General features: G+C 39.6%; 1 protein-coding gene across 1 annotated transcript in view; it reads right to left on the bottom strand.

Annotated features, from left to right (window-relative positions):
- Positions 1–17,359, bottom strand: part of LOC131987122 (polypeptide N-acetylgalactosaminyltransferase 10-like) — a 64,481-nt gene that overhangs the window by 28,663 nt on the left and 18,459 nt on the right. The window contains exons 3-4 of the mRNA XM_059352282.1: positions 16,713–16,851; positions 12,828–12,994 (exon numbers count right to left, since the gene is read on the bottom strand). Of these exons, the coding sequence (XP_059208265.1) occupies positions 12,828–12,994; positions 16,713–16,851 (306 nt within the window). The remainder of the gene's footprint in view (positions 1–12,827; positions 12,995–16,712; positions 16,852–17,359) is intronic.

Genomic DNA, 17,359 nt, shown 5'->3' with positions numbered 1-17,359 from the left:
TGACTCGTCTGGTCCTGTCTTCTTCAGAAAGATGTTTGAATCGATCAGCTCCCACTGATGGCTCAACATCCCTAAATGGCAACACTTAATTAGCTCCTTTTGTCCTCTGTCGACTGTCTTCCTCTCAACCTCCCTCTTCATATCACTCTCTTCCTCGTCTCTCCGTCACACTTCACTGAGCACCATTACCTCATTATCTCCCTACACCCTCAGTCCCATACACAAACAGATACACATACACACACTGACATGACATGAATAAACATGCTGAAGTGCATTCAGTCTGTCTCCACTGCTGGCTCTTTCTCTCTCTTTCTCTCATGTCTTCTTTGCTTCCATTGCTGCCTGTCCCACAAATCGTCTTCTATCTCCTCATCAACACTGCATCCTCTCCATCATGCAGATGGTTAGGCTGCTGGTATTGATAAGACTCTTCGAAGAAGCTCTACACTGCTGACAGCTGCTTTCTCAGACAGCCAATGTTACTTTATCATTAATAAAACTGTCATGAAATGAAATCAGTCCATTAAGTACCCATCAGAAACAGAGTTTACAGTATGAATGTTTATTTCTAAACAAGCGCCAAGCAGATGCTCCAATGTTTTGCTTGCTAATGGGCATCGCCAATGGATAGTGATCTCCGTTGGTCAATAGGTCCGTCAGTCAATTCAGCCTTTAATCACAAAGCCTTTGCTCCAGAGCAAGACTATCTATCTGGATAAGTACGGGCCAGATTGTTGTGCAAGCAGTGATTATTCATGATCCACAGAGGATGACTTTTCATCTATCACTACAACCAGATCAACATTGCTCCTTCATTAAAGCTAAATTGCTATAATGTATCTTAAAATTGTACATGTACTTGATAGATATTTGGGACTGGTCTCCCCTCAAAAACGTCAATACAGGGTGTTTCTACAGGCAGCAAATATGACTCATATTTACATTTTAGACTGTCCTCTGCCGCCATCTTGCGGGCGTGGTAGTAACGGATGGCGATGCAGAGCTTAAACGGAGGATGCCACACTCTTTCACATAGGAGTTTTTAACGCAACTTCTGTCGCTCAGGGTTTGTGAATTACGTTGTTTATTTAACTTCCGATGTTAATGTAACTTCCGTTGTTTACGCACCTTCCATTATTTATGCACCTTCCGTTGTTAATGCAACTTCGTTTTTTTACATAACTTTTGTGGCTCATATCACCCTCGTAACTAATTCTGGCATTAAATCAAAGTCAGAGGTTTTGTAGCATAAAATTCACCAAAACTGCAGCCTTTTTTATAACTGTGAACAGTACGTGTATGTATAATGACGTGTGTGCTGTTTTTAGAATGATCCGTGGTACTGTGAGCCCCGAAACATTAATTTTGACAAATGCTCAAATGTGTCGTTATGGTCTATTCTGTCATTTAGGTATGACATCTGGTTGGATATTCTTGGTCCCGGAGGATGAATTGTAATGATTTTGGTGCTTGCTGCTTGGTTGGAAGGAAGGAAAACCTACAGCCACATGGCCCTTTCTGGAACAGTTTGGACATGCCTGCTTTAGGGCCATGATTAAATCAAAAGTTCCAATTGAACTTACACAATTTCAAAATGTAATCTTATATACCTAATAATCTAATAGACAGATTGCGATGAGATTCACTTTGAATTAATGACCTCTGGTGCCAACCTCAGATATGAAAATTTTAGCCAAGCTAAGTCTTCAAGCATGTGTAAATAATCCCATTGCTGCTGGCTGTTTCAGTGTGCTTACTTTGAGGATGATCCTATCCACTGCCAAAATCAACAGTTTGGAATTTAAATATTCAAAAAATTAAGCGAACAGGTTTATTGAAACGATCCAGTAATGTTCAGTAGTTTAAAATCCAGAAGAATGCAAAAGTAGAGCCTGATAAATAAGTACAATCACAAAAAAGATTTTTTTTAAATACATGGAAAAGATTTTATGGACAAAACCACAGAGAGACCACATTTTGACATCTCTAAAAACAAAGATAAATGCAGACACTCATATATTGCAGAGAAACACATTTTAGCACTCAGAATGTAAGTGCATGGCAGTAAAGATAAATGTTTACTGTCTCCTTGATGTTGTGGACATTTGAACAGAGAGACACTAGCATTGCTTGACTTTTCATTTTCAATATTTCATCATGAAAAAGGTTTTCAAGCTACAATATCCTCACCATTAGAAGAAGAAATAAGAGGAAACGCACATTTTTTTTCTGGATTCAGTCCACATGAAGCTGTGGTTGGCAGCACTGTGCACCAGCACTGGCAGAGGTTATAATCATTCTCATTCGACCAAACACAATGAAAATCCGTTTGCCTCCACAATGTGGGACATATTTCTACGCAATTAGCAGCAGACCTTGTGGTCATCTCTGTGGTGGCTCCAGGTTGGAGGCTTTGCTGACGCCTGCTGGGAGCTGTGCTGTTTGACCGCCAAACCGCTTCTACATCTGACTGGAAATACATCAAAAGTCACTCTGCATAAGAGCAGAGTACAGGCCACTCCTTATTTGAAATGAAGTATCGTAGCCATTCGCTCCACTGATCCCATTGGGGGAGCAGAAAATAGGAAAGTAATTGGACAATCAATCTGCCAATGGCAGGTTTCCATCATAGAGTAGCTGATAGCTCAGTGTGGACCAACTGAGTAAATAAAGGCTCTGGCTACCGGCTGTGATTACATGACACACGTCTTTCTCGTTCAGAATAAAAATCAATGTTATCGACAAATTCAACAAATGAAAGGAATAAAGTGTCCTGTTTACAGCCACTGAAGTGGGCAAACACAAAGGAGAGTTTTCATCGATAACACTCCACTATGATCAAAGAAGAACCTGGATTGAACCTTTGGCCCATTAGTTTTACTGCAGTGTTTTCTATCAATGCATTACTGTTGAAGTAATAAAGTTTACCAAAAAATAGTTGGTAAGTAATATGATCAAAGCCAGTAGAGACTAAAAAGACACACATATCACTTGGTCATTATGAAGGGGAAGGGTGTATAAAACATAAAACATTGGGTAATAGAATAACTATGTGTATTGTAAGGGAACATTGAGGCTCATGCAGGAACCACTACTGACTAGATTTATTCTTAAATTGCACGAACACATTTAAGAAAGCTTGTGGCATTCAATGTTTTTCTCGCTAAATACAATGCACAAATGCTGGAGTGGTCTCTGGTCTGTTGTATGACTCATGTGCATTGACGAAAAAAAGAAAAAGAGAAGGGAAACATAACAGTGGAAAGAAAAATGGAACAAAGACTTCCCAAAGAAAGAGTTTCCAACAATAAGTAAATGCACCACACAACAGCGCAATACTAACTGTCAGCTATTATGCCATAATAGTATGCAGAAGTCTTTCCAAATTAACAGCACTAGTAAATTGAATGCAGAATGCAAAATGCACCAGTACAATTCCTTAATATGGTTATGAAACAATATGCAAGAAGAACAGTGAATCACTGTTTCACTAAAGTTAACACAGAGACTTATTTAATAGACTTCTGCTTTGTATTGAGAAAAGTAATGTGTTTTTTCAACTATGAATATTGCTTTATAGTCAGAGAGCAGCGGTGACTAGATTATACACAAAAACAAACCAACTATTTGGCAACTCACTTCACCTCGTTCAAACCCCACTGTTACATGGCCAAGGGAAATGAATGAATTACACCTTTCCCTGCATCATTAACTCCTGTCAGACTTGTGAAAAGCTTTCAGCCCCAAACGGCTCCTACTGGTGCTGTTTATGTGCCAGCAGATTCAGGCTGCAGTGGTACTAGCCTGTTCCCAGGTGCCAAGGTGTTAATACGCAATGCTCCCCTGCAGCTATCGCTGTAAACACTATTTTCTTTTTTTTTTATAAAGTGGAATTCATTAATAAACTATAAAGTCCCAAAGTGACTGTTCATGGGGTGTCAAAATCCTCGATGACATAATGTGGTGGTGAAATACAAATAAACAATATCATACAGGAAATGTGGTTTAAATAAGCGTAACATAATTTTGAGATATGTTTTAGGCTAAACATATTGCTTTGGCAGTGAGCAGCTTGCAGATCCCTTTAATGTAAAAAAGCATCATGATGATCGAAGTCAACTGAACTCTGGTGGCATTGTGTTTTCTTTACACAGAACTAACAGTTACTATGGATTCCAACAGCAACCCAGCTTCAATATGAAAAACATAGATATTCATCAAACTGCCATTGCAGCAAAATTCACACTTCCTTTTTATATATTCAGTATGTTCCAAATATTCATGTTTTCACTAAAACATGACTACATAGGGCTCTGCTAGTTGACGGCACACAATCTCACATTCACAGTCAAAATAAAAACACTGCCATGTTGGCAGGAAAGCAAGAGAATTGCAGGACAAATTATTGCAAGCAGTTTGTCTCTTCATCTGCTGTGTGCCAACAAGCCAGAACAATTGGGGACAAGTAAAAGGCAGAAGATTTCATCTGATTTCTTCAGAAATAAGGATTAGTCAGTCTCTGGGAATGAGTCAGCTTTAAAACACGATAGCACACAGCACTTGCATAAAAGCTGCCGTTCATCATAAAGGTATAATTTCATGAATGGTGTGGCCATTAGTGATTAAGTAGTTCACTGTTGGTAAATCAACGCTGTACCATAAGTAGCATAATTGGGAATAATTGGGAAAGCAACAAGCATTTGTAACTTACTGAACATACTGTTATATAGATGTTTTGGTTGTTTTTTCCTTGGAAATGTCTCCCTGCTGGGAATCAAAGTTGACTGCAGCAGCTGTCCAAGCTGCAAACATTTAAGAGCCCTATTTCAAGGCTTTTTCAAGGGGTTTGTATTCAATAATAAGAAAGTTTTTTTGGTGGAGATTTCCCACTGGATGAACTCTGCCAAGACAAAAGCAGCAGGGTTGGGAGCAGAGGTGAAGTTTGACAATCTGAGTACCACAGTGACTGATCTGACTCTGGCGGATCTATGAGACAGATTTAGGAGCTTTGCTGATCTGATCTCAAAAAAAGCTGATATTATAGAACATACAAGGCTGCAGCATGCAGGCACATACTTTAATGCACACAATCTGACATACCACACTTCGTCTTCTTTAATTTTCTCTTTCCTGATGTGGAGAGGAAGGAGGCAGCTTTCTGTTTCATTTCTGTTTCTGTATGTGACAAGTTACAGCTACTTTCCCTGCCCCGTCTGGCCATAAATCCGTGAAATGACTTGGGCTCCACCAGCAGAATTTATTGCTCATGCTCATCCACCAATGCTAAGCTGCCAGATGCACAAGCAACCATTTACCCAGTGTGACCGTCCTTACACAGCAGCAGAGACGCCATGGGTATCACTGTATTATTATAATCATATTAGAAGAGTTACGCAGTATTGACATTATCATATTTTACAATAGTTTTGACTAATACCACTGTTGATAATGTGAATATTTTAGGGTTCGGGGATAGGGTAAATGGTAACCTCTTTAAGGTTAATGGTCACCAAGAAAAAAAAAAAAAATTGTGAAGCTTGTGAATTAGGTTTTTTTCACGTAACTTCCGTTGTTTACGGAACAAAATGGCTCACATTACCCTCGTTCCTACTTCACTTCTGGCATTTACATACATTTATTCAGTGTGTAAACGTCTTTTATAACACCTTACCATGAAGTTTTTTGCACTAAACCTAGGTCAGTGGTTTTGTAGCCTAAATCAACCTTCAACTGCAGCCTTTTTTACAACTAAGAACTGTACGTGTATGTACAATATCATGTGTGCCATTTTTAGAACACTCCAGTACCATGAGCCACGATGACTCATTTTGACAAACGCTCATATGGGTGGTATTGACAAATGGCCTATTCTGTCAATTAGGTTGGAGATCTTGTTGTTTTTTCAATAAACCAATAGTTATGTGGGGTCAAGTCTTTCTCCCTGTTCTCTAAAAGGTTGCAAAGTGGTTGAAAAAGAGAAAGTTGCTATTTATGTCTTTACAGCACATTATACTCATACTGTAATATCTGATACATTCAGGAGTACTTTGTCATTTCTGTATCAGGGTTTAAATTAAGATATTTTAACACTTGCTTAGGGCTCGCGGGAGAGTGGGGAGACAGAGAAAATGAGGAGATATAAAAGAGCTGTTGTCAGCTCTGATAGCAACACTTGCTCACTGTCTGTAGCTCAGTGTCACGCTTGAGCTGCGGACTGTAAATCAGAGCTGCCTGCTGGTCAGATGTGGTAACAGAGAGAGGGTGAGAGAGGCAGAGCGAGGGATAAACAGAGAGGCTTAGACTGAATGGTGGGGGTCACTCTCCCCTGACATGGTGAAACGACCTCAACTGAAAACTAATTAAAGGAAATACAAGGAAAGTGTAAAAACCTGGAGGAGAGGAGATAGTGTAGTGAAGGACTGAGTGGGATTTTATTATTTACTCCATAACACGACTGAAGAACCATGCTATGTAGGAGGGAGAGGACAGACGCTTTACTGCAAAATCTGCAATCTGCCACACTGTGCAAATTAAGAGAATAAAAAAAAAAATGAAGACGCTGCTTCCTGATTTACTACTATTTGACAGCAGGGGGTAATTTCATGGAAATCTTCTTTTTAGTAGAAAGCAGATAAGTTTTGGTAATTTGAAGGGAGAAAATAACCATTCCAACTCTGAAAGTACCCAATAAGTGTAATGACACAATCACCAGTCCTCATCTAAGTAAAAAAAAAAAGTAACTAGTTTGAGACTCACAACCACAGAGAGGAAATGGTATTGATGCAAAATGAAGGAGAACAAAAAGATAATTGTAGACCAGTGCTTTCTGCTTGATAAGGTGAGCGGGAAAACAATAACTAACCAGTCTGGGACTGATCTTAGGGTATACCTTTGCATGCAAATAACTCATAAAAATCCATCATGTTAAACTAAAGTTTGATGCTGAAATCAGATTTGTTTGTGTTTTCCTTGCGGGATGAATCTCTGGTGGATTGAACAGCTTTATGGAAGATCTTACACAGAACAGAGAAATTTTAATGGTAATTTGTTTAACTGGCTTTCTCTCATAGAATCCATTCTTAACATCCAGAATAAAAATTGTACACGATCACCATCATGTTAAGTGTGGAGCCCCTCAGCATGCTACATCATTGGTGGACTCCAAGGACTGCAGTTGAAAATGATCCAGCTGGCTAACACACAAGTGTTAATGAATGTGCAGTATGAATAAATAAAGGAAACGTCAAAGGAAGGAATGCACTTGGAATTTAATATTAAGCTTTGAGAAAAATGTGTAGTGCTACTTCAGCTTTTTTAATTAGTGAGGTAAATTTTCAAACTGTCACAGAGTAATTTAATACATAATAAACTGATGGGGGAGATGAGATATGCAAGGATGAGTCAGATTCAGTCCAGAGGGTGAATGATTGTTCGAATCATAAACCCATCACCTCTACTAAACAATTGCCATGAAATTTAGCCACCTCTCCAGCTTTCCCACCAAACCTCCAGGGCACCTCTTGCAATGATTCCTTTCCAAAATCACCACCACCTGACATTTAGCATTTGTCAGCTACAGCTTAAACAGACACCAGCTAAACATGGAGTTAGTATTTGTCTCACAAGAGTCGATTGGACCTTTAGTTTTATTTTTTCAAAAATCTGTTGCTCGGCTATATCAACACTGGTTTAGTACATCATTGTTTTTGCATGCTACCATCACTTTTAATGTAGGATTTAAGGATTTGCTTATACGGATGGAGAACTTTACTCCAAAATGTGGTCTGGTTCAGCTGATTAAAAAAGTAGGAGCAGAAAAAAAGCGACAAATCTGTTCAGATGCACTGACAAGGTCATTGTAGGAAGGATGCCGTTTTTCCCACCATGATCTGATCATATGTGATCCTCAAAAGATAACAAAAAGATTTCAGTAGAACTTCGTGAGCAGTGAGAGGAAGGATTGTGAAGCCTTAAAACTCTGGCCTTGGATGCAAGACTACAAAAATAAAGCATAGCAAGCTTGGCGGTTCCCCATAGAGGTTGACCTTTGGGTATCAACAGAAGATTTAGCTCACAGGATGAGGCATAATGCATCAAGAGCCTCTTGAGCCTAAACTGAAGGATGTAATGAATGAAGGTTGAAACAATTCAACGCAACTATCAATGCATGCAATAAATGTTTTTCATTTATACCTAAAGACCCTAATACATTGAGTTGTTCAAGAGCATTGGGACTTGAAACTGAAGCTCTGGTTTAAAATTTCAGAGATGTGAAAGGATGACGAGTTACTGAGGATAGTGGCTGTTTCGTTTTAGTTAACTTTGTATAAATAGCTTCAAACATTCACAGCATGTTGATAAATGGAGAGAGAGAGGCTCATATGGAAAAAGATGCTAACTTTAAGCAACACTGGAGGGATCCTTTAACGACCACATTAATAACACTCGAGGTCATTTCTATAATTGCAACATGTGTAATCTCACACACCTTACAGGCAAACTTTGCAATGTTTAAAAAAAGTAAAAGCTGCCTCATCATGAGCTAATTTGCCCCAGGATAACTGTTAGAAGCAGTTCTGGTGCATAATGAAGTTATAAATATAGCAGGGCATTAGTATGGCTGTAGGCTCTGCAGATGCGGTTAGGCAGAGCATGGTAACTCAGCGTCAGCAGGATGATTGGGAGGGTTTCTTCCTGTCTGTGTGTAATATGTAAACTGAAGTACCTTTTTTTCTTTTTTTTGCGGTGGGCCAGGACCTTAGTGATTCACATGGATTGATTTTGTTTTGTGAATGAGAGTTATATCATGAAGAATAATCATCTTTCATTATAACTCTCAGTAAAGAGAACGTCTGCCCCCGGGGTTATTATGAGTGTTGAAAAAGCCAAAAGGGATGACGTTGCAGACCCACAGTATCCAGATCAATTTTCCCTCATCCTACAATGGATAGTCCCTCAAAACCTACAAAAGCCAGGAGGGGTATGAATCGACCAAATCTGGATATTATAATATTCAGCTTTGATGACTACCAGCTTAAATTGCTTGTCATCACTATAAGGGTAAGTGTTCATTTCAGTGAATGTTAACATATGCAGTGGGCAGTGTAACATAATAATTGTCCTTACTTGAATGTAGCATTAACAAACACTGGTCTGTATTTTCAACTTATCAAGATTTCACCATACATTATCACTGTCTGAATGAATTTCAAAAGCACCCCATATAATCATACCTAGATGGACAGCAGTTATCATGACAGTGCCAGTTATATAATTAAAAAAACTACACTAGTTAGTTTTTGAAGTTCACAAACATTTCTTTAAAAAAGTACTCAAATAAACTGTATTAACTGTAAATGAATATTTAATTGATACAAAAAAAACTGTGTGTGTTACTTCTCAAGGTCTCATTGACATTGAACTAGGAATTGCGTTGTGGATGAAAGTGTGCAAAACTATGCACAGATGTATGTGCAACTCACCAGACTCCTTAAACTAATTTTGAATGATAAAGGTGTAATTTGACCCATCATACCAGATGCCAAAAAGTTAACAAGAGAGTCTGGGAGATGTCAATCAAACACAGTCCGCAGACACCGAAGCACACCTCGGATGAGGTCTAATCAGACAGAATAAGTAAAACCACCTGTGTCAGTGAACCATAACTGTGCAGGGCTTTTTAAGCTCCTGTATAACCCCTTCTCAAAGTTAAAAAATAAATCACAGCAGAGTATCTTTACATTGGACTGCATCCTCAGTGAAGTATTCCACACCTTCACACACAAATGCAAATACAGTAATATTTATCTTCCCACCTTTCCCATATTCTTATGAAAAATGATTTCTCAGCGAGGTAAATTAATGTGTGAACCAGAAATTAAGGCCACACTGGCAGTCATAACCAAACTTTATAATAAATCACTTTTTTCCCTCTTCCTCTATAATGCACTTTCTCCCTCATTTATTATGCATGGTTCAATGCTGAGCATTGATTTGTGGTATGCTGCATAGAATCTTTTTGGGATTATTCTTTCCAACATTGTTACTCCGGCCACTCAACCGGAGACCAGAACCGATTGAAGTTCACTTTGTCCTCGTGTCTTCTAAAGCCTTAATTACAAGCTGACTCATTGCTTATCAAAGGACAGCGGCAGTGAGAAGGAGTGTTAGAGCAGGCGGCCTGCAAAGGTTAAATCCCTTCTCCGCAGCTGTGTAATGTTCTCTCATCCATCCTGGCGACAGAGGACCTAGACACATCCCAGGTTCCAGGCTATTTCACACACAACGGAGTTGTTTTTTTTACCTCCAGCCATGTGAGGGGCAGAGATGATGTAGGGAAAGAAGTGTCATGATGTTTGTCGTGGATTCAGTTTGATTAAAAGTGTTAAACAATAGCTTATAGGGTGAAGTCATCTCATGGGTATTGGCCTGAGGGAGACCTGGATTAATGGAGCTGTGATTCCCCGTGCCTTGTATTGCAATCTTATTGATTTTTTTTTCTTTTGTATTCAGCACCTTTGCCGGTTTTGCACATTTACTCACTACTACTAAGTTATTATAAGGTGAGGTCACATGGATAATTAGCCTATACATAAGATAGAGTCCTGATTACTTGCACTGGAAAATATCTGAAGAATAAGTTCTTTTGACTTTTTTTGTCACTCAGCCTCAAACAATTTCTTAAAAAAACACTATATGTTTGTAGCTGTTAGTTTGCTTTTTTTTTTGTTTCCACTCCACACAGCAGCAGCAGTGGGGCAGGGAAGGGGGGGGGGGGGGGGGGGGGGGGGGGTGTCTCTCAGCTGTGATGGGTGTTAACCTCTAAATGAGTCTGAGGCAGCGGAACATCTCATTACCGTGGAGACGAGAGGTAAACACATCCTTCAACGAGGGACCGTGACAGAGAGCACTAATTAACAAGGAATTAAACACTTTCTTAAGAGGCCTGATGAAGGAGGGACAGTGAAAAGGAAAATAACACAGACAGGTGCGCGCACGTACACACATGGACACACACGTACACACACACACACACACAAAAAGAGATACACAACAAGCAAAGCCACACATGATGAACAGAGAGATGTACGACAGATGTCTCCTCCCTTTCGCGGTAAAAACAAAAACATAAACTTTGTTAATGGGGATTAGCTGTCAGAGCATACTTGATGTGCATTTTACAACAATTCAGGCAGTAATTTTCTGCAGATTGTGAGAGTTTAGGGCTGGAGGAATTAATATTTTATATTTCTATCTATCTTTAAATTTACTAAGCTTGTTAGCGGTGACTTTTTGAGCTTGTGTTTTCACACCAGTAGTGAGGAAAATACACCTGTGTCTAACAGATTTACAGTATACAAAATGACTTCATATGCTTAGAAATACTGAATCCTCGTTATATCCATAAGGTTAGATTCGTGCAATACAATAGAGGCTTTGCAAAGGGTTTATTGTGATATTTCAAACTGAGCTGCAACAAAAGACACACACTTCTTCAATTGGCTCTTGAATCCTCTATATCTGAATCGAGAAGACCATACTTTATTTCTTTTTTAAGACCAGGTCAGGGAGCACGATATGAATGGTATGAGAGGATTCTCATACCAGTGACTACTCGTAAGAAAGTCATTGTGATTTGACTACTGATTCTATCAAGCAAGTGGGATCACACGATGCAGTTTAGCCTCAAGCAGATACAATGTATAGAAGGTCGACCGGGCCAAGCTGCTAAGTGTTTTCTCTAGGGTCAAAGAAGGATTTCAAGGTACTCTAGATCAGTGTTAAATAATTTAATATTGAACATAAATACTGAACTTTCATAGAGATGCTCACTCAAACTGTGCATTTCTCATGGTGTTTTTGTCTGGTTTAAGCTTTGGAGCAGAAATGTCTCATTTAAAATGCCATTATTAGATAAAAGTGTGAGGTCTGGTTAGGCTCCCTATACATTTCACAGATGCATTACAACAGATGTCTGTCATTTTCATTGTCATAACTAAACCACTCCTAGCTGATTAGACAAATGCAACATTAACTGGATCAGCCGAGGGTTAGGTTGCTGCTAACATTGTCATTTGTTTCAGAAATGAATGTCCAAAGCATGTTTCTGAATAAATGAGGAAATATATACACATTGAGGTTGCAAGAAGATGCTTGATTTTACATTATATCTCTATAATATGTAGTTGAAATAGTTTTTCACAAGCTCTGGTTTGCACAAAGAAAAGATTCAGCGTGTCAAGTTACCATCTAAGAAATTCCCAATAGTCGACTGATTAGTGTGGTTTCCAGCTGCCGGGGTTGGTCTGTTCTTTGTGGATGTTTCCCATGCTAATATCTCAGAAACAGAGCTTGCATAATTTAGGTAGGCTTTGTGAGGCTGAGTGTGAGGAGGTCACACAGACGGAGAATTTCTTAAACCCCTTTTGGACAAGGAGTTTCAGTCGAGGCTTCAAAGGAGGTTTGAAAGACAGGATCCTCATTCCCCGGCCAAGTAGTTATTATGTCTTTGGTTCTGATGAGTTACTTCTGCTATTTGGCTGAAAATTCTTCCTCGCAATCGCTTGAAATTGTATTTCCCAGCCCTCTGATGGATGGAAAACATGCTAAACTATAAGGAATACATCAAGTTTCTACAGTGTGTGTACCAAACTCATTGAGGTTTAAGATTTTAGCATCTCATGGTGACTTCTAAGACACATTGGTTTCCCTGAAATCAACTTCCAATTGTTTAAAACTTTGGGGAAAGAAAAACTATGGAAGCTGAGGTGTTTTATGAGTGCAGATGGGTGTTCTGATGAGTGATGAGTGTGTGTCCTCTGTACCTTTGTCGCTGAAGTCATCCACCAGGATGACCTCTGCTATGAGCTGTGGAGGAGAGCGGTTGAGCACGCTGTGGACAGTCCTCAGGAGCGACGACCAGCCCTCGTTATGGAACGGGATGATGATGCTGGTGTTGGGCAGATTCTCTGCATACAGCTTCTGTTTACAGCTACAAACAGGTAACAGAAAAACATAAATTGAATTAATACACGGAGGGTGCCCATTTCACATTCTGTCTTTTTTTTCTTCATCCATCTTATTGAGGAAAGGAAGAAAGCATCTCATTTACATCCATCATGCAGCAAGCATTCTTCTGGATACACATCGGCCTGCTCAGCAGATCTCAGGTCACTGAGGTGACATACAGATTCAGTGCTCAGATGGATTTGTTTGAGCAGACAGCAATCCTACTCAGCTGAAATCTACATGCAATCTTCTCTGAAACCGCAATTCAAAGCATTTTCTGTCATTTGCTATAACAGTGAAAATTGCACATTCGCTTGCCTCTGAGAGAAAGAAAACAGATTTCACATGTGTTACATATAAATCAAATGTAATCCAAACTGTCTCCTGTTGTGTTGCACAAAATAATATAGAATAATGAAAACAACACATGTTGTCATGTTCTGGAAAAGAGCTACAACTTGAGCTTACAGTAAATGGTAAGGTGTATAATCTATCAAAGCAACATCTGTTGTTGGCTGCCTTAACAGCAGCAAAAGAAAAAAAAATCATGGCTCAAAACCAGCTCAGAAAGGGATACAAGCTTTGTGTTGGACAAGGTTATGTTTCTTTAAAGATGTTATGGTAATGGCATCGTCTCCTGCTGGAATTTATAAAAACAACATATATAAGTGATTTTCTGATCTGAAGCCCTTTTGGCAACACAACCTTGTTAGTCAGTGCCTTTTAAAAACCCTAACAAATCACCACAAAATCATTTATATTAGGGTTTTCTGATGCAACACAGCTATTTATATGATATGTTAGGTGTAGGCAAAAGAAAACGACTCAGCTAGGGATCATGTTGTGGTTAAATAACTACTTCCTCTTTCATTATAATACTTAAAAGAAATCAACATTGACTGTCGATGAGAAAAAGCACTTTGGGCAGAAACATACAACAACTTTTAGTTAAGAATCCTCTAGATCTTGAATGAATCTGTGTGCAGCAGACAGCGACATGTTCCTCCTGCATCAGAGGCTGCCATGATCTTATTATTTGCAGCACATGCAGCTGTTATCACTTGCTGTAGCTGTTAACATGTTCTCTAGTCATGGGTCACAGAGATCGCCTCCTACATGCTCGTCAAACGACGGGACCCCTGCATAGCAGCTAATCGTAGAAAGAGAGTTATGGGCCCTCGCTGATGGAGAGAGAGAGAACGTGTGTAGTAAACTGTCTCAGTCGATCAGTGTCTGTGTTGAACACCAGCATGCGTGTTCCTCATTCAAATATGAACGCTTGGAGACAAGCAGGTGGAGTGATAGGCAGACGGCCGGCTGGTGACTCTTAACAAACCCAGTCCAATTCCACAGGGGATGGAGGTGTGTGTGTGTTTATGTGTGTATGTGTCTGTATGTGTGTGTGTGTGTGTGTGTGTGTGCTTCAATTAAATCTTGTCAGCGTGTAGAAATTGAATGTGTCAGTCCCAGGTCTGGGACTGACTGCCTCTGAGGCGCCGACAACATGCCAATCACCAAGAGGCAGACGCTGCCTACAGGGCAGACAGAGTAAAGGAAGTCGTGCGGAGCAGCCGGTGGTTGGCGGGGAAAGCAGGTGTGTTCGTATGATTGGTCACAGGAGAGTGACAAGTGTCTGGCAGCCACGGGGGCTACATCAGTCTTTAACACCATTTACATGCTAATAATTCAATTACAACCACACGGAAGTGAGGCTGTGATTATAGCCGTTGTCATGTAAACACTTGTATAGATATTGAAAGAGGGGAGGACTTGAGAAGGGCCTCGTTTAAATCTGAAACACTTGGCCAACCGCCTTGAATATTTACTTAGTGTATCAAAGAGAGTTGGTCTTCATTATGTAAAAAAAAGTAAGACTCACTCGGAAAGTACAGGTCTCCACTAGAGGTTAAGAATCTCCTGAAACTCTACTCAGAAAACAATCATTTTAAAGTCGATTGCTTGTCTGTCACAAAGCACCAATTCAGACTTTTTACACATATGTATTATGTTGTTGTTTTTGATCCATTTATTGCTGTTAAATCACAGCAAAGTAAGTATATATTTGGTACATAGCACTGTAGAGGCAATGTACTGCCAGTCATCCTGATACCGTTGCTGGAGAAGGTGGTGAAGTTCACTGAGCTGCAGTCAGTTCTAGGTGATATTATTATTCAGATGTGACAAAGTTTGGTTTTCTAACATATGTGGGAGTTGAGGTACAAAGCACTGGTGGACTAGAGGCGGAAAAAGTGCCCTCTTGGATGCCCTTTTGGTAAATAAAACATGAAGTGCCCATGTTTTTTTCCACTGAAAAGGCCTTTTTGTGCACATACAGCAGGTGCCCTTTTTATTATATTCGCCCCTGCCCCTCAAACATCCTGAGTCCACCAGTGGTACAAAGTAGCAATAATAGTGGTTATTTCTGAGATGTATGAGGACAGAAAGTAATAGTAGCGTGGTTCACAGTAACATAAAGAAACACAAATTTGATCCTGCGGTCAAACGAAATGAAAAGCAAGAGGTTCTACGTTGCACACAAACTACATCGGGCAAAATGTTGCCTGGAACTGGAACTTAAGACTGAAAGCTTGTTTTTAGCTTAGCTGGAAATGCCTTCGCCATCAACTAAATTAGTTGCTGATCACTTGCAGCAACTACGAGCCACAGCAGTGAGGAGTCAGGTGTCCATGACAATATAAAATGGTCACTTTAATTGTGTGAATGACCAGACAGTCATAAGTGTGCAATTGGTCCAGTAGTATGAGAGATTAGCTGCAGATGTAACAGACAGACAGATGGAGAGATACACACGTGCAACAGAAGTTATGATCCCCTCCAGACTTATGCCTGGCAGAGATAATAACGGCTCAAGAGACCTGAAAGACTTGTATCTTGACTTCCAATGTACTAATGAAGATTTGTCTTGGACCCAAAAGGACTTGATCTGAGACTGGACTTGCACATGCCCCAGAAGACGTCACACCGGCTCTGTCATCTGCATGCATGAGTGTTCAAGATGGGTATCAGTGGATTTAATAAGAAGTTTAAGCTGAGATACATTGCAGAATATGTGGCTGAATGGAGGTAAAGAGTACCTGTTAGCACAGACGTACAAGTCAAGGAAGTCCTGCTTTTATAAACACTGATGAAAAAAATATTCAGTCCTTGTGGGGAAACTGGCAGAGAGGAGGTGTTCAAAGCTGCTCTCCTCATGAAAGTAAAGGGTCAAGAGTCAGATGATAGTTCTCTCTCTAATGAAAAAGAAAAACTGTGATTAAATGCCTTTCAAAACGCCATTCCTGGGGTGAGAGGTAGCGCACAGCTCACAAGAGTCTATATCGGTTCTGGTTTCTAAATTAAAAAAAAATAAAAAGGAAAAGTTTTTGTTGCAGCAAAGCCCTACCAGTAATCGCTGACAAATGTTGCAATAAACATTCTCTACACCACCTGCTTTTCCCATGAAGATAAATACACAGATGGATATCAGGGACTTTATTAAAAAAAATCCAGATTTAGTCACAATGTCTGTGCATTGGTGTTAAAACTGAAAAAGTTCCTTATCATTGCATCACCAGCAAGCCAAGGCATGAATTGTTGACTGTCTACAGGAAGCTTCTGACTTTGTTTAAGAAGTGCTTTCATACATTTACCGGGAGGTACACACACACGCACAGGCACATGCACACACGCAAAAGACTCACTTTACATGGCGGATGTCAGGCAGGGAGCGGTTGAGGGAGATCCGATTGCTGATGTAAATGTTGAAGCCGTTCTCTCTGTAGGCCTGGTCCACCCGGTCAGTTTCTGTCAGAGGAAATGGCCTCCCCTGTTCACCGTTACCTGCATCAAATGCAAACATGCAAAAAGTGATAAATAAGTAACTTTCCATCAGTGTACCCATGATACTGTATATGTATGCCAGACAAACACAGCTTCAAATGAATGCTTGCTTAGTTTTTGGTTACATGACATATCAAATGTGTACGTTGATTATATGTCTATGTTGTATAGGTGGCCCTACATTTTAGAATTCTGAATATAGAGTCTTTCTGGTTTTTCCCTAAATACAGACTGGACGTCCCTTGAGACATAATATTTCTTTTGAAATACAAACCGGGAGAAAAGTAGCTGCATGTAATAGATTGCAGCTTCCAAGCACAGATGTTTTTAGGGCTTTGATGAACACATTTAATTATAGATCAACCTTCAGATTAATTGGTGAATCTTCTGGTCTATAAAATGTCAGAAAAAAGTTTTTAAAAAATGTTTTCCAAATCTTAAGTTGACATTTATAAATTGCTCTTTTTGCGTGATCAATAGTTCATAACCCCAACATATTAAGTTTCAT

The sequence above is a fragment of the Centropristis striata genome, chromosome 15 (assembly GCF_030273125.1).
Source record: "Centropristis striata isolate RG_2023a ecotype Rhode Island chromosome 15, C.striata_1.0, whole genome shotgun sequence".
NCBI classification, from domain to species: Eukaryota; Metazoa; Chordata; class Actinopteri; order Perciformes; family Serranidae; genus Centropristis; species Centropristis striata.
Note: the sequence above shows the minus strand (reverse complement) of the source record. Positions and strands in the feature narration are given on the sequence as shown.